The sequence below is a fragment of the Archocentrus centrarchus genome, chromosome 21, assembly GCF_007364275.1.
Source record: "Archocentrus centrarchus isolate MPI-CPG fArcCen1 chromosome 21, fArcCen1, whole genome shotgun sequence".
NCBI lineage: Eukaryota > Metazoa > Chordata > Actinopteri > Cichliformes > Cichlidae > Archocentrus > Archocentrus centrarchus.
The window spans coordinates 18,163,803-18,189,377 of record NC_044366.1 but is presented as its reverse complement, the minus strand read 5'-3'; the positions used below and the strand labels follow the sequence as shown (position 1 = coordinate 18,189,377).

At 40.8% G+C, this 25,575-nt stretch overlaps 1 protein-coding gene across 1 annotated transcript; it reads right to left on the bottom strand.

Annotated features, from left to right (window-relative positions):
• Positions 1-1,912: 1,912 nt before the first annotated feature.
• rapgef4a (Rap guanine nucleotide exchange factor 4a) lies at positions 1,913-25,023 on the bottom strand. The gene is made up of 27 exons (XM_030757902.1): positions 24,956-25,023; positions 21,373-21,434; positions 20,201-20,251; positions 20,008-20,114; positions 19,244-19,365; positions 18,962-19,145; positions 18,788-18,872; positions 18,221-18,281; positions 18,008-18,084; positions 17,744-17,890; positions 15,500-15,615; positions 14,453-14,538; positions 14,002-14,080; positions 13,727-13,877; positions 12,946-13,034; positions 12,725-12,755; positions 12,555-12,633; positions 10,231-10,377; positions 4,724-4,821; positions 4,353-4,478; positions 4,035-4,213; positions 3,862-3,952; positions 3,709-3,759; positions 3,515-3,602; positions 3,339-3,403; positions 3,175-3,229; positions 1,913-2,406 (listed from the first exon to the last, which is right to left on the bottom strand). Exons 1-27 carry the CDS (start codon positions 25,011-25,013, stop codon positions 2,279-2,281), a joined length of 2,613 nt encoding a protein of 870 aa, XP_030613762.1. The 5' UTR covers positions 25,014-25,023; the 3' UTR covers positions 1,913-2,278.
• Between the last annotated feature and the right edge of the window lie 552 nt (positions 25,024-25,575).

Genomic DNA, 25,575 nt, shown 5'->3' with positions numbered 1-25,575 from the left:
ATCCCCCGTAAACATCTGGAATTAAAGACCAGTTGTTGGACTGGACTTGCTGGCTTAGTAGCGCCAGCCATCACACTGAATGTCATTATGTATGTTTTTGATATTGATACAGATTTATTTGTGCATGTGAAAAAAAAACAAGATCTTTTTCCTTTGGTGATGATATGACATAATAAAACTGATATATTCAGACATGCAACAAGATCCTTGGCATGAAATCATCACTCTGTGAAGATCTCTCCATTAAAGACCTATATTCATGTCCCAATCAATTAAAAATAAAACTGCTGTAAGACTTTAATCATTGCAGCAACTCTGGAAGCTTGTTGGAAAATCAATAAGATCACCAATGACTCATTTAATCCATATAAACTCACAATGGTGTGCCTTTCTTAATCAATAAGACCACCTAAAAGAAACGATTCACCCAAATATATTGTAGCATCTATATGAATACAGAAATAGATCACTCAAAAAAAAAGCCTTTAATAGTATTTTCAACAAGCTCTAAGCTGTAATGTATTATGTACATATGTATCCCAACTATAATGAGTACTTCTTTGGACTCCACTGTGACATCACACTTAACGTCAGCCATCTAAGACTCATTTATGATCCTCTGAATACTCTTTTCATTGCATAGTTAATCTAGGCAAAATACTTATGCATGTTTAAAAGCTATTAATCACTCATTCTTTCCTTGGGTTGTGGGGAACAGAAAGCATAAAGCGACCATCTGTTTCACTGCTTATACAGTTTACAGGTCAACAGTATAAGTCAACAATAAAAATCTTTCATGGACTTTTATAAATGAATGGAACTAACTGGTGATTGAGATGTTTGATCAACCACACACAATCACTGGAAGCTAAATTTGAGATAAGGATTAATTTACATTTAATCACTTAATCAGGTGTCTCTCCTGCTGACCCAAAGACTTTCAACATAAGAGTTCAGAAAAAACAAAACCTTAATGAAACCAGTTCTTAACTAAACAAATCCACCCAAGATGTTAAGCAGCACTATTGATCTACTGCACACAAGAAAAGTTACAGTGCTGTGTGAAAGCAACTCCTTTTTGGCTGCCTTTTGTTCCGCTCTCTGTCAAGATGATCCCACACTGCTTCAATAATGTTGAGGTCCAGGCTCAGGGGAGGCCAGTCCATGACTGATTATGTTCCACTGTTTGTTTCTCTATTCAGGTATGCTTTTACTGCATTGGCAGTGTGTTTGGGATCAGTGTCGTGCTGAAAAACAAAGTCAATAAGACTCTTTGTAGATGGTATTTCATGGTGGATCAAAATCTGAAGCTACTTTTCTGCATTCATAATTGCATCAATTTTGACAAGATCCCCAACACAACTGGTTGAAATGTAGCCCCAAACCATGACAGAGTCTCCATCATGTTTTACAGATGGCTGTAGACACTCACTGTTGTACCTCTCTCCTGACCTACTCCGTACACACTGACAGCTGGAACCAGAAGTTCCAATTGTCAGTAGACCTGTTGACACTAATTTTCAGTCCAGTTCTTGTGTAATTTGGCATACCTCAGCCTTTTCTCCCAATTTTTGTCTGTTATGTGTAAACACACAACTGGTTCATCTCTTGAATTAGGTGTCTTTTTATGCTTGAATGATTCATACTGTAGGTCAGTATTAAGTGGCCTAAGAAACGAAAATAAATCCACTGTACATGCTCAGGTACAAGGACTGGATTGAAAATGAGCAGCCAATGTCCAAAGATAACGTCATATTATTTAACACAACAGTAATGAAACTGCAGCAAACAAATACATCTAAAAAGGTTTTATTTAGAGCGCACAAAAGGTTTTCAGACACTTGTGATCCCTCAGGCTTTAAAGAGAAATGTGCTCACATGAATAAAAAGGTCAGACAACTGTAATCCTCTGCATGCTGCCATCAAAATAAATATCTGTATACAATTTCCAACACAAGATTCTTAAAAACTTAAATATGTATAAATATTGTTTGATACAAAATATATGAAACAAATGAATAGAGCTTACACAATCTGATGAATGAGCACCCCACCCACCCGCAAAACATCATTTCTTCATGCTGCTTCATGTGATATCTGCACGACAATGATATGAGGAGATACGTCACCTGCCGACAATTACTGCTAAAATATCACAAATGACTGTAATAAAAGGCTTAACAAGTCAGGCTTCTGTAACAATATATTATCTGATACAACATCAGGTCCATGTCATGGAGTAGCATCTTTGCGTAATACTTTTGTCCCTGAATAGGTCTCAAGACCTGCGGGGCTCGAGTCCATGAGAGAGCTGAGTTAGCATCCTTTGGTTGTCGATCACGTTGAGCTGACGCACGTAAGTCCAAACATCCGGGTGGTTCTTGTTTGGCAGTGGTGACTCTGGGCCTAATTCCACAGAAAAGATGGGTAGTGTTGGGGAAAAGTGTGAGAGCAACGTATAACTTCATTTTTAAAAATTATTTCTGCTGATTGGTTTCATCCAAGCTATATGGGCAATCAATATGAAGGGATTAATGGGAAATTGTTGGATAAATCATAAAGAAACTAGATGTTGACAGTTCAGAGATACAAATATTAAACTCCGATTAAACTCCAGAAGACGGGATTCGTGGATGTCAGTCAGTCAGAACAGATACTTTTCTCCACCAATTGTGGGAACATTATTTTGTTTTTGTTTGTTTTGTTTTTTTTACTTTTGGAAACAAATAAAGTATGGGAGACTAGCTGCATACACCATTGTCAGAATCTCTCCAAATGTTCTTACTAGGAGAATGGCCACTTGTACTAGAAGGCATGTATCTCAGTGAAAATTGAGACTCTCACTAGCAGGCACTATTCCAGCTTCCAGGTTTAGTCCAAGCCCAACAAAGCCAGAGTTTGCTGAAAGGTTTAAATTGATGATCATCACTGGTTCCTTTTAAATTTACAGTCACACTGACAACTGCCTTGGAGCGACTTTAAGGAGGTTTGTTCTAACTTTCTGATGAATATATGAAAACATCAAACTAACAAGAAATAAATATTCTCTTTTCTTCATGATACAGTTTTCCAATATTACACTTCCAAGATATTTTTTATTTTAATAAGTGGTGTTGTGTTGCATTAGGTGTGATATATGTGAAATTAGTAAATTAAAAAAATATGGAAACTTACCGAATCTCTGGCTCCTACAGTATCTCACTATTTTCACTGTGTTAGCTATCATCCGCTGCAAGACAAAGAGCAATGATCAGCAACTAATATCAACAATTAGCACAAAAAAAAAAAAAAAGACATACCCCAACTCATAGACAATAATCTGCACAGCAGAGCCTCACCATTTTCTCAAAATTGACCAAATTATCGATAAATGTTTTGTTGCCCTCATGAGTAAATGTCATGTCTGGAAAAAAAAAAGACCAATTGTGTTAAAGCTTTTGAAGCAATTCAACAGCAAAACAATTGTGGTCTACAGGCCAAAACGATAAACTGTCATCTAATAAATTGGCCTGACCTTTGATCAGCAATGGCATAAAAGGAATGATGGGAGGTTCCAGTTTGGCTACTGTCAGCCGGTACGCCCGGTGGTTCCTGGACGGATCCTGTGGAGACAGATGCTGTGGATCAATCACAGTCTGGACACTAACCTCATACTTACTCTAAACCAGCTGACTCTTCCATAATTGAATTTAAGATGGTTCGACTTACCATCAAGTTTTCAAATTCCACATAAAACTTCTTGAATTTGCTGGGAAGTTTCTGTAAACAAAAATGACAGAGGGAAGATTTACATGCAGGTAAGTTATTAATAAACAAAGACTATTAATTATTAAAAGACAAAGACTATGTATAGGTACACACCTCCCAGGTTTGACACAGTCTGCTCACGGCCGGGTTACTCAGGCCCATAATGATAGCAAAGAAGGCATTCAGATTTCTGTACTCCTTACAGCTTTAACACAAAACATGAAGTGGAAGTTAGGGCGGCAAATAAACCAAACTGCAAACCAAACAATGAAAAGAAAGCAACATACTGGGCAGCAATCTTGATAAACTTCTTAAGGAGTTGCACTCGCTTGCTCAGCTGGGGACATAAACACATCTCAGTGATCACCCAAAACTGAATTTCATTGAACCTCCGCAGGAACAGGTCCAGGTTCACGGTGGTTTTCTTCACGTATTGTCTCCCAAATGTGTGGTAGATGAGCTCAAGCTGCAAGATGCAGAAGAAAAGCAACAGATTTTTATGTGAATAAGCAACTGGACTAACTGAATGATTCATGCCAATAAAAGAACTCCTTTAGGAGGGATATAATCAGTTCTGCTAATCGGACCTAGTTGATTTTTAATACCTCATGTACACAGTGGAAAAGCTCCCAGTCATAGGAAGTCATGTGGTAAGCCACATCCTTAGAGCTCATCAACTCAAAGCTGGCCAGTGAGCCTGTACAGTGACCCTCCTGCTCAGGTAAAGGGGTCTACAGAGCACAAAAACACATTACATTCATAAAAATAGAGACTAAAAATGTAATTAACTAATACTATAATTTCTATCAATTCACTGAATTTTTTAAAGCCAGCTGATGGCTAGGAGTGTAGAAGACTTCATAAACATGAAGTGTGGGTGATTTTAGAACAAGTGTGATATACTGCACAGCTGGACCTGCAGCTGATCTACATGTTAATGTGGGAGTTTCTCATGTACATGTAATTTGTAACACACCAAAGAATCCAACTGGTCCCTCCGGCAGACAAACAGCCGTCCATTTATGCTGAGTGTGGAGAACACGGACACATCGTTGGGCTTGAAAATGGTTTTCTCTGTAAAATGAAGATCATAACACAAAAATGTTAAATTAAAAAACACATTATTAGAAGACATAGGATACATTTTCATTGCTATGCAGATGATACACATTTTTATTTGTCTATGAAGCCAGATGATGCGAATCAATTAGTTAAACTACAGACATGTCTTAAAGACAGAAAGGTCTGGATGACCTCTAATTTCCTGCTTCTACATTGAGATAAAACTGGGGTTATTATATTTGGCACTAAAAATCTCAAATCTCAAACATGGTGTCTAACCAGATAATTACTCTGGATGACATTACCTTAGCCTCCAGTAACACTTCAACTTTCAGGCACCTCTTCTGTGGAACCTGATCCCGGTTTGGATTCAGGAGACAGACACCCTCTATATTTTTAAACTTTCCTTTTTGATAAAGTCTATATTTAGGGATGAATCAGGTGACCCTGAACTCTTAGTTATGCTGCCAAGAGGACTGCTTCTTCTTCACTCACCTCTTCTCACACTCCACATGTTTATACGCCACTATTGCATTTAGAGGTTTAAGCCAACAGTATTTATTAAACTCTGGCTCTCTTGCCTATAGTTTGCCTTTCATCCTGTCTCCTCCTGCTCTCTTTTTTCTCCCTTTACCCCCAACAAGCTGAGGCAGACTGGTTCTCCTGGAGGTCTCTTCCTATTAAAAGGGAGTTTTTCTTTGCCACTCTTGCCAAATGCTTGCTCATAGTGGGGGTTCGTCTGATTGTCGGGTCTTCTTTCTAATATTGTAGGGTTTTTACCCTACAGTGCAAAGTGCCTTAAGTGACTGCTGAACTGTTGAAAGTGCCTAGATTTTACTTTGCAATGCTAGGCATTTACTTATTAGAGACATACTGTGAATTCTGAAAGTTCTGCGACGCTTTTAAATTTTAAGTTTTTCTTATTACTTAAAATATATTATTGTTTTTTAAACTCCAAAATAACAAACAGTTTTTGAAGTCTTAAATGTATTACCAATAAAAAGACTTACATCATATTTCCTAGCTTACTTGGTTTAAACACCTTTAAACACCTTTGGCAGCAACGATAGCCTCCAGACTTGTTCCTACAAACCTGGCTGCCTTCCTTTGAAAGTCGCGCCCAAAATTTTCTTGGCATTAATACTCAACATCAACCAGCTTGATTGTAGCTCATTAGTGCACTGCTTTAGGTCTCGCCGTTGGGTTCAGGTTTGCACACTGAGCCACTCCTCAGGCCAGATGCACAAAACTAATTTCTAAGTCTCAACCATCCTGAAATTTACCACGTGCTTCTTATTTCTACTCTCATCTTTATCCATTTATTACACAATGGAAGATGTGCATTTTGCTTCACGGAAGAAGTTGAGAAAATGGAAAAAGTGGGTTTGTAGCTCTCAGTTCTGGAATAACAAAGAGAAGGAAAGCTACCGAAGAATAAATAAGTAACGGAAGTTAAGCTGTGAAGTTCAGACCAAAGGACTCTGGCAGATGTAAAAATAAATAGTTGAACTACAAACAAGAAGCAAAAAAGCACATCAGTTCACAGAGAAAAAGCAGATCATTATACAAGGCAGCAGATTTATAACACCAACACTGGCTGCCAATATTATTAATATTTATAAGAGGACCAATACAGTTGGTATGTTTGAAGTGAGGTTTGTGAATGGTAAATTGTACATTTTAATATAGATGGATGTGTCTGAAATAGAAGAAGAAGAAGAAGAAGAAACAGCCTTTATTGTCCCACAGAGGGGAAATTTGGGTGTAACAGCAGCCGCAGTTATTATAAATATAAATAAAGATATAATAATTCACACTATTAAGAAAAGAATATATATAAAATCAACAAACAATATTAACCTTAATACTACTAATAATAATAACACTATATACAATGTGCATGATGTGCCGGACTATTTACAGTATATTATATATTATCCTACATTGTGTAGGCTATTGTGGTTTTTGTTGGGAGCAATGATGGTTATAAAGTCTTACAGCTGCTGGGAGGAAGGATCTGCGGTAACGCTCCTTTGTGCATTTAGGATGCAGCAGTCTGTCACTGAAGGAGCTCTCCAGCTCAGCAACAGTTTCATGCATGGGATGGGAGACCTTGTCCATCAGTGATGTTATTTTGGTCAGAGTCCTTCTGTCTCCCACCACCTGCACTGAGTCGAGAGGACATCCTAGGACAGCGCTGGCTTTCCTGATGAGCTTGTCTATCCTCTTCCTCTCAGCTGTAGACAAGCTGCTGCTCCAACATACTGCTGCATAGAAGATGGCTGATGCCACCACAGAGTCATAGAAGGTCTTCAGGAGTGTCCCCTGCACTCCAAAAGACCTCAGCCTTCTCAGCAGGTAGAGTCTGCTCTGACCCTTCCTGTAGAGCGCATCAGTGTTATGAGTCCAGTCCAGTTTATTGTTTAGGTGAACACCCAGGTACTTATAAGAGTCCACTATCTCAATGTCCACTCCCTGGATGTTCACCGGTGTCCGTGTGGTGGGGCTGCGCCTGCGGAAATCCACCACCAGCTCCTTGGTTTTAGCGGCGTTGATCAGGAGGTGGTTCCGCTGGCACCAGTCCACAAAGCCCTGAGTCCACTGTCTGTACTCTGAGTCATCCTCACCTGTGATGAGGCCAACTATGGCAGAGTCGTCAGAGAACTTCTGCAGATGGCAGCGTGGGGAGTTGATGGAGAAGTCTGCAGTGTAGAGGGTGAAGAGGAACGGTGCCAGCACAGTTCCCTGTGGGGCCCCCGTACTGCAGACCAGCCTGTCAGAGACACAGCCCTGTGTCCTCACGTACTGTGGGCGGTCAGTGAGGTAGTCCAGTATCCACTCGGAGATGTGGTGGTCCACTCCTGACAGTTCCAGCTTGTCTCTCAGAAGTCCTGGCTGGATGGTGTTAAAAGCACTGGAGAAATCAAAGAACATGATCCTCACAGTGCTTCCAGGCTTCTCCAGGTGGGTCAGAGCTCGGTGCAGGAGGTAGATGATGGCGTCATCCACCCCGATGCCAGGCCGGTAGGCGAACTGCAGCGGGTCCAACGAAGACGACACCATGAGGCGTAGATGGTTGAGGACCAGCCTCTCGAGGGTCTTCATTAGATGCGATGTCAGGGCTACCGGCCTGTAGCTGCTGAGATCCTTTGGATGTTTGGTCTTTGGTACCGGTACCACACAGGAGGTCTTCCACAGTTGTGGTACTTTCCCCAGCTTCAAGCTCAGGTTGAACATGTATCCCATGATGCCACACAGCTGATCTGCGCAGCACCTCAGGAGCCTGGAGCTGATGCCGTCTGGACCAGCAGCCTTTCGCACCTTGATCTTACGTAGCTCCTTCCTCACATGATGAGTTGAGAGGGACAAGATGGAGGTGGGGGATGGGGGTTGTGAGATGGAGTCCTCAGACGTGAAGGGGGTGGGTGATGGCTGAGAGCTGAGAGGTGTGAGGTCCCAAGAAGAAGAAAGGTTGGCAGTCATTAAAGATGGTGGGGCTGACAGCAGGGGGGACTGGGCGGGGGGTGGGGTGGTTGGGTGGCTGGTCAAACCTGTTAAAGAACTGGTTCAGGTTGTTAACCCACTCTAAGTCTCCCACAACCCTAGGGCTTGGTTTGTGGCCTGAAATTGAGTTCAAACTCCTCCAAACCCCACTGATGTTGCTCTGCTGTAGCTGGTCCTCCATCTTCTTCCTGTAGATGTTTTTTCCATCCCTGATTTTCCTTCTCAGATCCTTCTGCACGGCTCTCAGCTCCTCCTTATTTCCTGATCTAAAGGCTCTCTTCTTCTCCTTCAGGAGAGCCTTTATTTCAGAGTTGATCCAGGGTTTGTTGTTTGAAAAACACCGTACCCTCCTGGTGGGCACAGTGTTTTCCACGCAGAAATTGATGTAATCAGTGATGCAGTCCGTGATGCTGTCGATGTCCTCCCCATGAGGGGCACAAAGCTCTTCCCACACAGTGGAGCTAAAGCAGTCTCTCAGAGCTTCTTCAGTCTCCTCAGACCATTTCTTCACTGTGTGTGTCACAACTGGTTCTCTGTGTACCAAGGGTTTGTACACAGGCTGGAGATGAACCAGGTTGTGATCTGAGCCCCCCAGGGGAGGCAGAGGTGATGAGCTGTATGCCTCCTTGATGTTGGCATACAGTAGATCCAGTGTGTTGGTATTCCTGGTGTGGCAGGTGACATACTGGGTGAAGGTGGGGAGAGTGGAGGACAGGGAGACGTGGTTAAAGTCCCCTGAGATCAGAAAGAGGGCCTGTGGGTGCTGTGTTTGGAGTCTGCTTTCTTTTATAAATTCTGTCTCACCTTATTGTTTATCTTCACAGTATTGCTTGGCTCAATTTCAGAACAAAAAATATATGTGAGGAAGAGACTTTTTTCGTACACATAATTTATACATGAGACTAAAGGAGTTTTTCCAAAGCCCAAGTCTTGTGGTTTTTTGTTAGTGTGCTTCTTCAGCCTGAGATCCTGAGCAGTACAGAAAACGGAAAGTTTCTCCATACTGACTAGTCTCCCAGTCTCTGTGCAACAAACATCCCCACTGTTTTTGACTTACAGGGATGATATTAACATAATACCTAATTTCATCCACACACATTGCTGGGAATTGTGCCCAAATATTTCAATCTTCATTAAAAAAAATCCTACATTTGGGAATAATGGAGGATACTCAACTCATGGGCACTTTCAATGCTGTAGAAATTTTCTTATGTCCCTCCCAGATTTATTCCTTGATACAATCTTCTCAAGCAGGTCTCCAGACAACTCTCTCTACCTCATAGTTTGATTTCTAGCACAATTGTAAGACCTTAAATTTTACTTTTTCTTTATTATGTTCAGTAAATTAGGCACGGGTAGACCCCAGTCAAGACTGATAAGAAAGGGTACAAATATTTATGTAAAAGTAATATATCAGTGTTTTATTTTTGACTCCAAAACCTGTTTTGCGTATTCATTGTGGACACCTGCATGTGCATTTGTGACTATAAAATTAAAAATATATTAATTTTAGGATCCATAAAACTTTCTGGATGCTCTTTATGAGCTCTTTGATAATCCATTGCAAGAGAGCAGCTTCAGCTTTGTGTACTTGCCACTGGTAAGGAAAGTCCAGGTCAAGTACAGAGGAAGGCAGAACTGCTTTAAAACTTTCTGGCAAAGACAAATATTACTACAGTAAAGAGCAGCCACTAGCACAACAGCTTTCTGCTGAATGTTATAAGCAAAACTGAGCTCAGGTTATTTCTTGGGCCACTTAAAGGTCATTCTTTAGCACCTACTAAAGCAGCCATTTACCGTCAGCAAACTCACTGCAAAAGGTCACAAATCATCCAGAATGACTTAATACACCACCTGCTTTGGCTCTACCTTTTTCCCATCATCAATCATTTGACAAGTAGCTGCTGCTGCTCTCACCTCCTGCTGAACTGAGGCCGACCAGGAGCAGGTCCTCTGCTGACCCCAGCTTGTCGGCCACAGCGCCGATGACCTCCCTGACTGAGGCGGATACAGGGACCCGGATTGTGGTGTAGGTGTGGTCACAGCAGTACACTTTGAACAGAACTGGAGGCATGAATTAGAGCAAAAACAGGGCTGTCAACAAGAAGGAATGACTGCATGATAAAGAAGGACTGCTTACTATAATACACTAAATCTCTGTTTATGTTGTTTATGTGCACGTAAGTGTGTTTGTTTCTTTGCGTGCTAACTCCTCCAAGACCATCAGGAGTTCAGACTTGGCACACAGCTACATCTCAGGCCCCTGAAAGGTTCTTATCTATATAAGATGTCATTATATCATTATGTTGCCCAGCAATCACCTAGCAAAGGGCTAAATCAGGGGTCAGCAACCTTTAACACTCAAAGAGCCATTTGAACCCGATTTCCACGGAAAAGAAAAGAATAAGAGCCGCAAATACTACCGGAAGCCGGTAGCGGCTACCGTGAGTGACGCATATATTGAGAAACAAAAATAATTAAATAAATAAAATTATTTTATTTTAAGATGACAATAATGTTCCAATTTAGAACTACAACAAAAAACAAACTGACAAAAATAAAATGCACTTCAATTGGATACTCATAATTTACTTCCACAAGCCGCACAGAGCCGCAGCATAAGCCTGAAAGAGCCGCATGCGGCTCCAGAGCCCCGGATTGCCGACCCCTGGGCTAAATGATCCATTTTCAGCATTTATATACCTATAACACCTTTTAATAGCATTTATATTTTTTATTTCACAAAAATAACATATACAAAAGTTTAATTATGTATGATGAAGGCTAAAATGACCTGTTTTCACTATATAAACATTTATCCCCTTTTTTTACTTTCTCAATGTGATTGAATATATCATCAGTTTGCCAACAGCATGACCATGCCAAACAGTACTGTTTGGCATCTGTAAATTTGTCTATTCTTTATTTCTCTGGACCTACTGTTTTGGTAGCAAAATCCAAAAACACTATTTGAATTAAACAAGCTGACAGGAAAAAATATATACTCCTTTTTATGAATTAACTTTTAAAATTATAACTTTTAAAAGGGCAGCCCAGGCAAGGGGCCCAGTCGACATGACTATCAAATGGACCCCTTTATGTTACATGGCATGCAAATCTTTGCTGGCTTGCATTAAAGTGGACAAATGATAAGGGTTCACTATTTAAGTCCTGGTTCTCTCTTGTGGCCCAAAGCCTAACTTAATTGATGTAGTTTACATTTTCTTTATCAGTTAAATTTTAGCTTCAAAAATCTACTGACTCCACTGATTAAAAATAGGCACCTTTTCTGAAAAGTTTTGATGGCGGAGGGGCACGCTTATAGCCATTACAGTTGTCTGGGTGTTACTTTGTCAAGGATAAATCTGTCTGGCTTGTGGTAGTCTAGTTGAAGAAGATGGTGTGAGTTTACAGCATAAGCTTAAATAAATGTGCCCGTTCCCCTGACCTGACGAGACAGAGACAGACAGACAGACATTGCTGTTTTTGCTCTGGCACAACATGATGGTAAGGATGAAAAATACCTGCCCCAGGGCCTGCCACAGAGTTGCTTCACTTGTGGTATTATCTGTGTGTATTAGCTGCACATGTGGCTTTACTTTTTAGGAGTGACAATCTGTTAGTTCTCCATATGATAGTATTTTCCATGTATGATTTTGCAGCCAAACGAGAGACATTAGTAACATCATCAGTCTCACTGATGCAACCGAGTAATCACCTGGCACTCATGATATTTATCCACAAACCTTTACTTTCTCCTTGTGATGGTGAAACTGCAATGCTCCTGTTATTTTCTGCACAAACTTTCGTATCTGCACATACAGCCAATTTGGAATCACCAATTAACCTAACGAGCAGCTCTTTGGATTGTGGGAGGAAACTGGAGCACCCACACAGGCACAGGGAGAACATGCATATTCTGCACGAAAAGGCCCCAGATGACCAGCCCAAAATCTGGTTGCTGTGAGATGAACTAAAGAACAAGAGGTGCCTAATCAACATACTTTAACAGGAAATATACTCTACGTTTCAAATGTGTTGCTTTCAAAATATTGATCATTACAGCACCAGCGTGCTGCATAACCATGAGTACTTCATCTTCAAGTGTATGAAATGAATGTGTGTCTGTGCAATGGATCCCAGCGCTCTTTAACACACCAATAAAGAGTTTCAAATAGAAGACATAATGTGACAGATAACATCCCAGCTATGTATGTATATGATCACTGGGCATTACTCACTTTCATCGCTACTCCTGATGGGCTGACGTTTCTGAAGCTTCTCATCTCCCACACTGAACTGCCGCAGCAGGACTTTGTGCTGTGTGAGAATTGTAGGCTCACAGTTTAGGTTCACAGAAATTTTAATGAACATGAACTGTCATTTGGAACTAAAAGAGCCAGTGTTATACCTTTTTCTGTGAGGATCTGGCATCTCCAGCACTGAAGAATAAAAAATTAAACAAAAATTAATGAACCTTTAGTTAGGTAAGTTTGATCATTTCCAAATAAGAACCAAGAGACAGTTTTCTTAAGGGCACTGCTCCTTTAATGCTCAGCACTGACCACGTACAGCAGTATGCATCCAAAGTGAAACCTTAAAATAAAAAAAAAAAGCAAAGCTCTAACTTACTTGAGCTTTACAATTCTTTCCAGTTCTGTTAGTTGATCCCTGAGGGCTGGAAGTGCTTTGGCATCATTAGATACTGCCATGAGAAACTCCTGCAAAATACAGCAGGCTCTGAGTGAAACAATGATTCAGGAGAACTAATATAAAAAATCATTTTAACATAAATTTATTGAGGTGTTATGGAAGTGAAATGAATAATTGTTCCCCTCAAGCACGACATCACATTAAATTAAGTCAGTATATCAGGAATCATTTTAGATCATATTATATTAGACACACATATTCTTATCCATCAAAGCAGTACATGAGCCTCAGACAATGTAGTGCATTTAATAAAAGCTGTTTATATTCTGATGCCCACATCTATAATAAAAGCACATTCAGAACTGCTGATTCAGCGATTCTGATTCACTGAAAGGTGTCTGTTTATTTAAAGCGAGGGGAGAGTGTAACTAAACTCTGCAGACAAAGGTTTTTTGTTCGCAGCTGTAAATAATTAATATGGCAGAGAGTGACTGTCAGCATTATATCTGTGAATCTACTTCGATTTGGACATCATGCACTCACAAATTCATTTGATTTTCCATCACTTTTCCATTACTTCACAATTAGATATGGTTAACAGTGTGGAGCCTCCAAACTCTCAACCTTCCAATCTGTTTTTTTTTTTTTTGGGGGGGGGGGGGGGGGGGGGGGGACTACACACTATTAGGCAGACAGCTCTGCTGTTGTGACTATTCTGTACATATAGGTTAGAACAATATTCATATTAATTTAGGCTGACCTCCAGGAACATCACTGAGACATCCTCTTCCTGCAGGTGATCTCCGTGTACAGCAGCCCATTGCATCACCAGCCGGATGACCCTGCGCTTGTTGTTAAGTGTGTAGTCCAGCTTCTCCTGCTCACTGCCCTGTGAGGCCAGGGCATGGTAGCTGCACAGCAGTTAAAGATTAAAACAACGTAACTGCAGCAAAGTCGTCAGCTCTCTGTTTTCAGGTTCACAGGAGTGGTAAAGAATATTTAAAAACATTAGGGAACATAGTGCTGAAAGGATATTGGGACATCAACCCTGGGCATAGCTGACTGTTTGGTATGAAGACACAGTGCATGAGCACAAAGTCATCTAAGGCTGAGTCTGTGATTAAAAAACAGAAAGAAGCTTATGTCAAACACCTGTGTAGCCAGTGAAAGAGAGCATCAAAGAGCGGCATCAGGCCTTGATCCTCATGGCCCAGTCTGTGTCACCTCTGCCGGCAAATGAAAACCATATGTATCCACACAAGCGAGAGTAATTAGATCAGCTCTGTGATGTGTGGCTAATTATAGACAAGAACAAACGGGTCAGTGCAGAGCAGTCGGTAGAGGACAGAGGAGAGAAACAGAGCCAGAGAGAGCGGAGGAGAATAATGCATAGGTGAACACTCTTCACAATAAATGATCATCGTATTGACAGGCGGTATTTGATGGCACTAATCTGACACATGGGATGTGTCGTGTTGAGCAGTACCTGACTCTGTGAATTGAGAATCCAATCGCATCATTTCAAGGAGGTGCTCCAAAATCTTCTCCGGCGTCCCAGACATTACCTTGTATCTGCAGCAACACAGAATAAAACACACCCTTCACTAATCAAGAAACTCTGGCTCTTAATGCTTGATGACACAGCTATGGCCCTTCACTGTTCCTTCAACGTGTGTCTGTGATTGCTTCATTTGATAACAATCCTATTTACAATCAGTGTTCTTGGCCAGCTGAAGATGAAGGGGAGTCTGGGCTAAGTGCCACGAGAAAAGCCGAGGGAAAAAAAAAATGAGGGGGCATCTTCTACGTGAAGGAGAATCAACACAATCCAGCCACGGTTGTTTTCATTACTTGATAACAGCGTGGCAAGAAGGAGCTACACAAGCAACGCCGTGTCTTCCCCACTCATGGGGGAGAACACTGTCTTGACACTCTTATGTGTGAGGAGTGGAGTTGATTAGAGGGCGACCCTGAACAAGTAATTGTGACTTGCCAGTCCTTCTTTTTCCCCCTAGGAGCAAGGCCATCATAACCATTAATATGTCTCTCCAGCAACTGCGGTGCAGTGACAGATGCATTAAGATAACACTCATTGGCTGCAGCTCACAAGATTGCCGTGTGTGCGCTGCCTGCATGTTATCTGCTGGTCAAACTGAGCGTTATAGTTCAGTATTGTTTTTATTGTTCACAAATTCAATCACAAGCCCAAAATGACCATAAAAGGATCACTCCTATAGTTCTCTCTTCTGCACCACAGATTTGCACTGATGTCTGAAAAGTGAACAAACATAGCTAAAAGTAACATTTATTTTTCTTAAGTTACTTAGAACGGAATATAGCATCGAGCTGTTTTTCTCTTTAGTTCCTCTTTGAAAAATGAACTATACAAAAGTAAACTTATTTTAAAGATCTTCTGCAACAATTAAATTATACCATAACATAAAGACAGCTGACAATGCAAGTTTAACAGACAACTGCCAAACAGTGCAGCTCTGTGCAGCACTATGCATGCATTAGTGATGGGTACTTTTACTTGTAATGGGAGGACGAGGATCCCTGGACAGAGTTGCGACTGCTGCTGAGGCTCTTCTCTAACACCAGAACGTCCTGACCGTGCTCCTTCAGTCGAACAGTGTTGGCTTCCACATCCTTCATGCATACAAATAAACACAAACACGCTTATGTATTACTTGTTAATAATGGTGTTTGATTTCTATAGTCATGTGACCTGATAAACCCAGGTTACCTGACACAGGTCACAATGAAAGACTATTAAACTGTTGTGATATGTTTACCAGTACACCAGAAGCTTAGTGAACATGCGCTAAGTAAGAATGACATGACTTCAGTACTACAGAACCATTTGATGATTTAATATATATTTTTAATTGGGGATACTATAAGTTACAAATACCTGTATTTACAAGTTTGACAGACAGCAGCCTGCAGACGAGCTGAATGTTAACATGCCTGAGAAGTTGCTGTGAAGCCTAACTTCTTTTAAATATGTTTGAAATTATGGTAAAGATCAAAATTTTAAATGTATATATGCTGTATTTTCCACATATTTTTAACTTATTTATTCCTTGTTTTATTTAGTATACAGAACCTTTCTTGCACTATTTTGAGCCATGCAATATGTGTACATAATCTATCTACACTATAGCCTACTGCCAAAAGCATTCAATCATCTGCCTTCACAAGCATATGAACTTGAGCAACATCCCATTCTTATTGCATAGGGTTTAATATGACGTCGCCCCACCGTTTGCAGTTATAACAGCTTCAACTCTTCTCGGAAGGCTTTCTACAAGGTTTGGGAGTGTTGATGGGAATTTCTGGATGTTGGATGAGAAGGCCTGGCTTGCAGTCTCCACTCTAATTCATCCCAAAGGTGTTCTATCAGGTTGGGGTCAGGACTCTGTGCAGGCCAGTCAAGTTCTTCCACACCAAACTCGCTCGTCTTTATGGTCCTTGGTTTGTGCACTGGTGTGCAGTCATGTTGGAACAGGAAAGGACCATCCCCAAACTGTTGCCCCAAAGTTGGGAGCATAAAATTATCCACAATGTCTTGGTATGATGAACCATAAAGAGTTGCTTTCACTGGAACTAAGGGGCCGAGACCAACTCCTGAAAATCAACCCCACACCATAAGCCAATTCAGTGGGACAAGTACCGTTCTCCTGACAACTGCCACACCCAGACTCGTCCATCAGATTGCCAGACAGAGAAGCGTGATTCATCACTCCAGAGGACACATCTCTGAGTCCAGTGGTGGTGTGCTTTACACCACTGCATCTGACACTTTGCATTGCACTTAATGATCTAAAGCTTGGATGCAGCTGCTCGGCCATGGGAACCCATTCATGAAGCTCTCTATGCACTGTTCTTGAACTAATCTGAAGGCCACTTAAAGTTTGGAGGTCTGTACTGACTCTGCAGAAAGTTGGTGACCTCTGTGCACTGTGCACCTCGGCATCTGCTGACCCCGCTCTATCATTTCATGTGGTCTACCACTGCATGGCTGAGTTGCTGTCATTCCCAGTCACTTCCACTTTGTTATAATACCACTAACAGTTGACTGTGAAATATTTAGTAGCAAGGAAATTTCAGAACTAGACTTGGTACACAGGTGGAGAGCGACACATTCTTTCACAAATGGTTGGAGAAGCAGTCTGCATGACTAGGTGCTTGACATTATACACCTGTGACCATGGAAGCAATTGGAACACCTGAATTCAATGATTTGGATGGCTGAGTGAATACTTTTGGCAAATTAGTCTATCTATCTATCTATCTATCTATAATACCAGATACTGTATTTCTGGCTTTTTTAAAAATTTGGTTGGGTGTATTTTATATGTTGGATACATTGCATACTATATATGATTCTATAAATCAATGACACACTTTCAGCCAATTTAAAGATACACAAGGAGTTAGTAAAAATGGTTATAAAAACATGTGATGTCATTCCATTTTCCAACACTATTACAGCATTATCAGACTGGAAAATCAGTCACTACATGTGTAATAAGCTCCCAGATGTTAGATTCCACACAGAAAGTTTACATCCACAGCTAATTAAGCCCAAATTAGTAAAAGAGGTCGTTATCAACATATTTCACATTTAGTGAGATGACTAAGGTAATGTCATGGCAAAGGGCCAGCAAAAGATGCATTAAATAACTTTTATGGATGCATTACTATGTTTTTGCCAACAGAGGGTGATGGTGCATTTTTATTGGTACTGAAATGGCTTTAAACAGAAACTAACCCTCAAAATCCTGTTAAAGTCCTCCTTGTCGACTCTCAGGAAGTGACAGTTGTCCTCTCGCAGGACAATGGAGGCGGCACGGGGGGCGTCGTTGACGAGAGCCAGCTTCCCAAAGTCGTCCCCTTCATGAAGAGTGCAAACAACACCCTGTCCAGGACAGCGTACTGATCAGTTACTGACTGATGAATCAATGCCCCGGACAGAGCAGCATAATCCATTTAATGCATTTAGAAATCATATGACCTCATCAGGAGAAATACCTACCTTTCCATAGATGACAACATTGACTGAGCCCTTTAAAATGATGTACCAGGATGTGCCCTCCTCCCCTTGATTAAACACTAAGGGAGAAAAGATTTGATTTCATATACACTGTCCTGGTTGGATTAATACTGATTGCGTACTGGGTGAATTCAATCATTAATCAGCATTAACAATCCATCTGTTACATATTGCTCATTTTATCTGATTACTTACACACTGTTCCCGCCTTTGCATGGGACTCAAAGATCAGCACTCCTGCTAGCTCTCTCTTTACCTGCACAAGCATGAGAGACAGACATACAATTCAAACAGAGAGTAACCAAAAAGAGTAAAAGGAAATTTTACATGTATGTAGGTTAGTACTCCTGCTAGTCAATGCACCACAGGTGTTTAAAAGACTTTTTTCAAAACTGAATATTAAAAATCCATGTAAAAGGCAGGATGAGTACAGCAATCCACACATCACATATCTTGTATTTTGATTCGATTGAATCCCAGCAGCAAGGTCAAATGGATGATTTTACTATATGGTGCGTGTTCAATGCCTGGCTCCTCTGGTGTGCATGTCTTAGTCTTCTTAGTCTCCTCGGTGTGTGATTGTGAAAGAGATAAAGCGAGTTTTCATGCTTGCATCTTTTCTCTTCACTGTCACCACTCAAGGTCTGATGAACCGAGCATGATTTTTTTTTTTTTTTACCCCATCATGAGACAGAACCAATTTCAATGTGGGCACAGAGACACGAATCATACAGCCACATAAGACAGATAGACTGTACTCACAGTGGTGGAGAGGTGTGACAAGGCCTTAATATGAAGCAACTCCTCATAAATGATCTCCAAATCATCTGCTGTCCTTTCAGATGGACTAGAAGCCAGAAAATAAAAAGAATTAATGAAACAATCCCAGTGATCTCTTTTTATATTGCTTTAGTGAGTGCTCCTTCAGAAGCGTACGGTTTCCTCAGGATCATCCTCAGATGGGCATCGGGCCCGATCTGCGAGAGAAGCAGCAGAGTGTCCTGTAGCTCCTCTTGGCTCTCCTTTCTTTCTTCCTCAGTGGGGAAAGGGGCATCCTCCTGTTCATCGTCAAGGAAGCGGTAGAAAAGGTACTTGTCCTGGAAGCTCAGCTCCTGGTCCACTGCATCACAAAACACAAAGCACAGACAGCAGGGCTTTAATTTAAATTCACTGATTTGCACATGCATGCATGTAGACAAACATCACACAGAGCCTCACCGTGGTTGAGAACACCTTCTTCCAGCAGCACCTGCCACATGCCTACAGCCTGAATACGAGAGTGGACGCACGAGCTCTGCTGCATTTGCCAGTCAACCAGTTCTGTGCCCACGCAACACTGCCTGGGAAAGACAAATGCATATGAGCGCTTATACAAGCCTGAGCAGGTCAGAAATGGGATTTTGATTTGCTTTTTGTTTTGTGTTTTATGAACAATCACCAAATGACTGTGGGACTGTGGGAGGAAGCCGGAGTACTGGGTGTGAACCCACGCAGCTGCAGGGGGAACATGCAAACTCACACAGAGAGGGCCCCAGCCAGCCAATGGGTTCAAACAAGGAACCCTCTTGTTGTGAGGCAACAGTGCAAACCACTACAACCCATATTCTTAATTTTTTTAGACTAAAAACACAAGCATGCAGATGAGAGTTATGAGATTCTATCATAAAGCGTTTTCATACATGCACCCTGCAGCCCTGAACTTTTCTAGACATTACCTGGTGAAGCTCCTCTGTACAATATCTGTCAGATTTGCACCCTCCTCCTCTGCCTCCTGCACACTCTACTCAGGCAGAACATTAGACTAACCCAGCTGACACTGTCCAGAGTCCATCATACACATCCCAGTTTGGTGATATTGGATACTGGCATAATTCCTTCATGTTTTTCAACAAACTATCATTGCTCTTTCCGAGTGATTAAAATAGAATAAAATACATTTTTGTTTGTGTGTTTCCATTAAAAGACAAAGGGTGCCAACTAACCTGTACGTCTTCAAATGGTACTTTCTGTCTCTGATCATGTGAGGCGCCCTGGAGAGGATGGCGTTACGGAGAATCTTCCCCGCGTGGAGAATCTTCTCAGAGGGGACCTGCCAGGTAGAATTTAAGTTAAATCTCAGTCAACAGTGGAGTCCTGCTGAGTACAGTGGAATCCTACAGTGATTGTGTTTACTACCTGAGAAAAGCATTTAGGGTGGGGTTTGGCTGGACTGTCAATGAATGACTTCTGCAAAATAAAGTGAAACAAAAAAATGAGAGGAGGTGAAATAAAGTGCTTCATGCATGACAATGAAACTCTAATGAGGTTCTACTGATGACATTACATTGACGCTCACAAAAAGTGGGTGAAATTGAAGGTTCACTGAAGAAAAAAAGAAAAAAGGGGTCCTGTAATTGGCTTTAAAAGACATCAGGGCAAAAACAATGTGTCAGACAGACGAGTCCGGTCAGTTGTTTTTCCTCTCACTGTGGTCCACAGGATTCCTTCCTCACTGCTACTGCATGACTCATAGCTGACGTTATGTTTTTATTGCCTTCAAATGTAATTTTTATTTCCTTCTATAATGCTCAGTTACCAGAGTCTTGACTGATGCATTCAGTGGCTTTAATGGGACACAGATACTGTGCATTACCGTATGTAAGTGCTGGTTTTTTTTGTTTGTTTTTATTTTTCCAGATTAGGCCACAGGGTGGGCTGCAGGACTTTGACATTTAAAATGCATTTTGAATGCTTCAGAGAGCAGCGCATTTATGCATTTATGTGAAAGCTTTAAAGCCTCATCATTTATTTACAAGACATTAGTCCACTCAGTTGCCGAAGAAACTGGGCTTATTTATATATGCTAAAGTAAATTAATTCGGTCTTTGTTGGTTGCATAACAAGAATGCAAGCTTTGGATTGCTCTTTTTATGTAAGACAGCAATTGTGTTTTGACTGAACTTCATAATGGAACAAAGCACACAGCTCCATAAATCTGCTGTAGTGCTGCGTTATCAACTCAGTGGTCAGGAAATGACAGTGGGAGAGGGGACAGGAACTGTTCTGGATGGAGATGAGAACTCCAGTCACTGTGTTTATATTTAGACCAACTTTAAACAAACTTCCACACTTATTTCTATACCCTATTGACGAGGTGGGCAACAGCACAGGATGCTGTTGCATCCTCATATCTCGTTCAGTTATAGCTGAAGTTTAGCTTGTTCCCAAACTTTCAGTTTTCATCTAGCTGGGAACAAGGCCAAGGAGCAAGCTTTGTCTGTTTTTCATCACACGTGCTAACACTACATTAGCTAAAATCTTGTAAGTCTCATACTAAATAGTTGACATGTTAGCATCCGAGGAATTACCTTGTTCAGAGGTCTGGAAACAGCAAATGAGTTGTTGCTTATGTTTTCTTTGTCAGGCATCCCTGGCGGAAAAAGCAGAGGATGTGTGTTAAAAAAAAGTGCTGAAGGGTCTGTGAAGCAGGAGAGAAAAAATAGCATAATCACTCAGATGTCTGCTAAAAGTATGCATCAGTGTATATGCATGTACCTGAAAAAAATTGTAAGTCTTGGTATTAAGACGCATGAACAAAAAGTTGTACTGGAGAATCTGATTTACCATTAAAGAAAGCACAATTACTCCTTAAAAACACATTTTAAATCAAATTAAAAGAAAAGCATCACATGTACTCTACATGTGCCTTTTGCATTTCTAAATCAAATAGATAGATTCTTCAAGTCTTGTAAGTTTTGAGGTGGGACCTCCATGGAACGGACTTGTTTGTCCAACAAATCCCACAGATGAGGCCAATTCAACACCTCAAACTTGTTGTGCTCTTTAAAGCATTCCTGAACCATTTTTGCTTTGTGGCAGAGTGCATTATCCTACTGAAAGAGGCCACACCCATCAGGGAATACTGTTTCCATAAAAGGGTGTACTTGGTCTGCAATGAGGTACATGTCAAAGTAAGACCTACATGGATAGCAGGACCAGCAGGTTTCCCAGCAGAACATTTCAGAAACCATCACACAGCCTCCGCCACCTTGACTTCTTCCCATAGTGCCCAGGTAAGTGACACGTACGCAACAGGCCACCAACATGATGTAAAAGAAAATATGATTCATCAGATCAAGTCACCTTCTTCCATTGCTCTGTGGTCCAGTTCTCATACTCACATGTCCATTGTTGATGCTTTCACCAGTGGATAGGGGACCGCATGGGCATCCTGACTGGTCTGCAGCTATGTAGCCCCATACACAACAAACTGCAATGCACTGTGTATTCAGACACCTTTCTATCAGAACCAGCATTACAAAATATAAATATTTTGTAAGGCTGGTAAACCACATCACACCACATCACACCATCACCACCAACCTGAACAAGGCAGGATGGAGTCACGCTTCATGTTGTTTGTGCCAAATTTTGACGATACTGTCTGCATGTAACAGCAGAAATCAAGTCCCATCAGACCAGTCTTTGATTGTCAAATTTTGGTGAGCACATGTGAATTGTAGGCTCAGTTTCCTGTTCTTACCTGACAGGAGTGGCACCTGATGTGGTCTGCTGCTGCTGTACCCGAACTGCTTCTAGGTTCAATGTGTTTTGTATTCAGAGATGCTCTTCTGCATACATCGGTTATAAAAATTCTTTGAGTTACTGTTGCCTTTCTATCAGCTTGAAGCATTCTGGCCATTCTCCTCTGATCTTTGGTCTCAACGAGATATTTTCACCCAGAGACCTGCTGCTCACTGGATATTTTCTCTTTTTTTGGACCATTCACTGTAAACCAGTAGGGTAGGTTGTGCAAGAATATCCCAGTAGGTAAGCAGTTTCCGAAACACTCAGAGCAGCCCATCTGGCACCAACAACCATGCCAAGTTCAAACTCACTTAAATCACATTTCTTCCTCATTCTGATGCTGGGTTTGAACTTCAGCAGGTTGTTTTGACCATGTCTAGATACCTAAATGCCTGCATGACCACATGCTTGAATGCACTGAGGTTGATTAGATATTTGTGTTAATTAGCATTAGAACACCCTGTACCCTGCCTCTCACCCTATGACAGCTGAGATATCCCCAGTTCAACAAAATGAACTTGATAAAATAAATAGGAGCTTTAAGGTTGCATTGTACTGTTCTCCTTTAGGACAAACAGCATAATCAGATAAGGCTGCTCACTAACAAATATCTGCAGGGGAAAAAAAATCTATTCTTTTGTGAAAAACAAAGTTGCTCTGACAGTTGACACGATGGTTTCTGTTTAATATTATTCCTTAAAAAATAGTTTAATTTGCTCCAAGTTCGACTCACCACAAGAGTTTCTGAAAAACACTGAAAACACAAACTGATTATATAACCTACTGTATGCGATTCAGCCTGGAGGATTTCTGCATTTTATTGAAAGCTTCAGCAGGAGAGAGGCATCCTTGCAAAGTTTTAGAATGAATTCTATTCATGTTATGTGTCTGTATAGAATTTGTGCATGTTTACAGAAATTAACACAACTGCCCATTATTTGTTTTCTTGTAAAGCTGTCCATTCACTTAACTGTCACACCACGGAGTAAATTATGCGAGTGAATGTTAAACCAAATGTTGGACATTTGCCTGGTTTGTAGTGGACAAACTAATGTGCGCTTAGGTGGAGTGGTACTGACTGCATGACTAGAGGGAAAGAAACAATGCTGACCTGTTAACAACAGAGTGCTGTAAAAGCACACTGTAAGAAAATGGTTTAAAACATGTTTAATTCATTTGATTTGCCGTGACCGTTACAAAGCCACTAAGCTGCTGTAGAGGAGGGTGCGTCAGCCTCAGGCCGCTGATGCTTGTGTGACTTCTGTCTTTCTGCATCCATGCATAGTATACACTGTACTGAGGGAGTACTGAGGCATTTACACTATGCATGGATGCATAGTGTAAATGCCTCAGTACTCCCTCAGTACAGTGTATACTGTAAAAATACTCAAAACGCAGCTCTTATAGTGCTGCACCAAAGCATGCAGCAGTGATGAAAACTGAAGAAGGCTCATCCACTTTTAACAGCAGCTGAAACAGCTACAGCAGTTAATCAAATCATAGCTTCAGGGGACATAAGTTTGATGTTAGGAGTTCTTAAAAAAAACAAAAAAAAAACAATGTAAAGCATTTTCTTTAAAATATGTTTGTCATTTTATAGCCTATCATTAAAAATACATATAAATATACAGTGATTCCAGTATTGGTAAACCAGCAGACTATGGATTTATGGACTGCTGTTCATCAATTTTAATGGTACATGACTCTGAAGCAAGTTAAGTGGTCTGTTTGAGCAAAGCTAAGTCAATATCAAGTTAGGTTGCAACAGAAAAGCAGAAATGATAGTATCAGCTTCAACACAACGCCAGAGGAAGGTTCCAACAATAATGGCTATAGGCACACAAAAATACAATATTAGATTATCTATATTAGTATGAGAAGAAAAATTGGTTAGGAGCCATTTACTGTAAAACGAAGAAGTTCTTCATCTTGATAAACTGAAGACAATCGGCATACTAACACTGATGTGAACTGAATCAGCATGAGGACAGCACGACAGTCGAGCAATTCGGAAGCACAAATGCATATCATTCCCCAACTCCTTTTCTCCAAATTTCCCATCGCTCTACATTGTGTACTACAAAAATATCAAAAAAAGTACCCATTTTAAAAAAGTCAAAGCTGCTGAAAATAATACAAATGCACAAGCTTTTAATACTATCTACACAACCATCTGCACAAGCTTCTGCAAGAGCTAATGCAAGTGTAGGAGCATCTGCACTGTGACAGTTTACAGCTGAATGTTGGGACAAATTTGATTTAAAGTTCAGTAAATGGCTCAAAATCACAGCCTGTCCTGTATAATAACTCCAACAAAGTTAGGAATGAAATATACAGTTGTCATGTCCAAATGAGGCTACTTACTGTCAGCATTACAACTGCTTTCCATCACACCATAGGGTGGGGCAAGTAGTCCAGCCATGCAGTGATGATATTTCTATAAAAATAAACACAAGTGCATATCAGTTATAGTCATTAATAAGCAGCAAGAAAATAGTCACTCTAAAATAAATTACACAAAACATAAACGGGTTTCCTCTGTGCTAACAGGAATTAGGCACATTGGAGCTTTAATGTGTACCTATGCTCATTTTCACTGTATTCTGGAGCACTAGAGGAACTTGGCATGATTTACTATTATTTTTTCAAAATCATTCTTATTTATCTTACAGTGGATCTTAAAGCTGTCCCCCAGCACATCCACTATCTGAAACAAAGTGTTTTACCTCCCCCCTCCCTCCTTAAGTCAACTTTCTTTTGATTGGCCGCGCTCACAGCCAGAGGTGTTAGCCTCAGATGGCCTTATTAGGAATACCCCTGCCATATCAAACATATGAAATGGAGCATTTAGAGCCATCTGAAGCCTGAACTTTTGGCTCACAAAGATTATTTGTACCATATGTACACTGGCCATGATTAAGATGAGCATCTACCATTGTAAAAATATGCATGACATAAGCTATGGCTAAATAATGAGTAAGCAG

Bases quoted from the DNA above. Each gene is read 5' to 3' on its own strand.
- rapgef4a (XM_030757902.1), bottom strand. From the start codon at position 25,013: ATGGCTGGACTACTTGCCCCACCCTATGGTGTGATGGAAAGCAGTTGT. The intron at 19,366-20,007 runs GTTAGTTGGCAC...TGTCTTTCCCAG, and splicing joins TACCATTTGAAGACGTACAG to GCAGTGTTGCGTGGGCACAG. The intron at 3,603-3,708 runs GTAAGTCGAACC...CTGTCTCCACAG, and splicing joins TGGAATTTGAAAACTTGATG to GATCCGTCCAGGAACCACCG.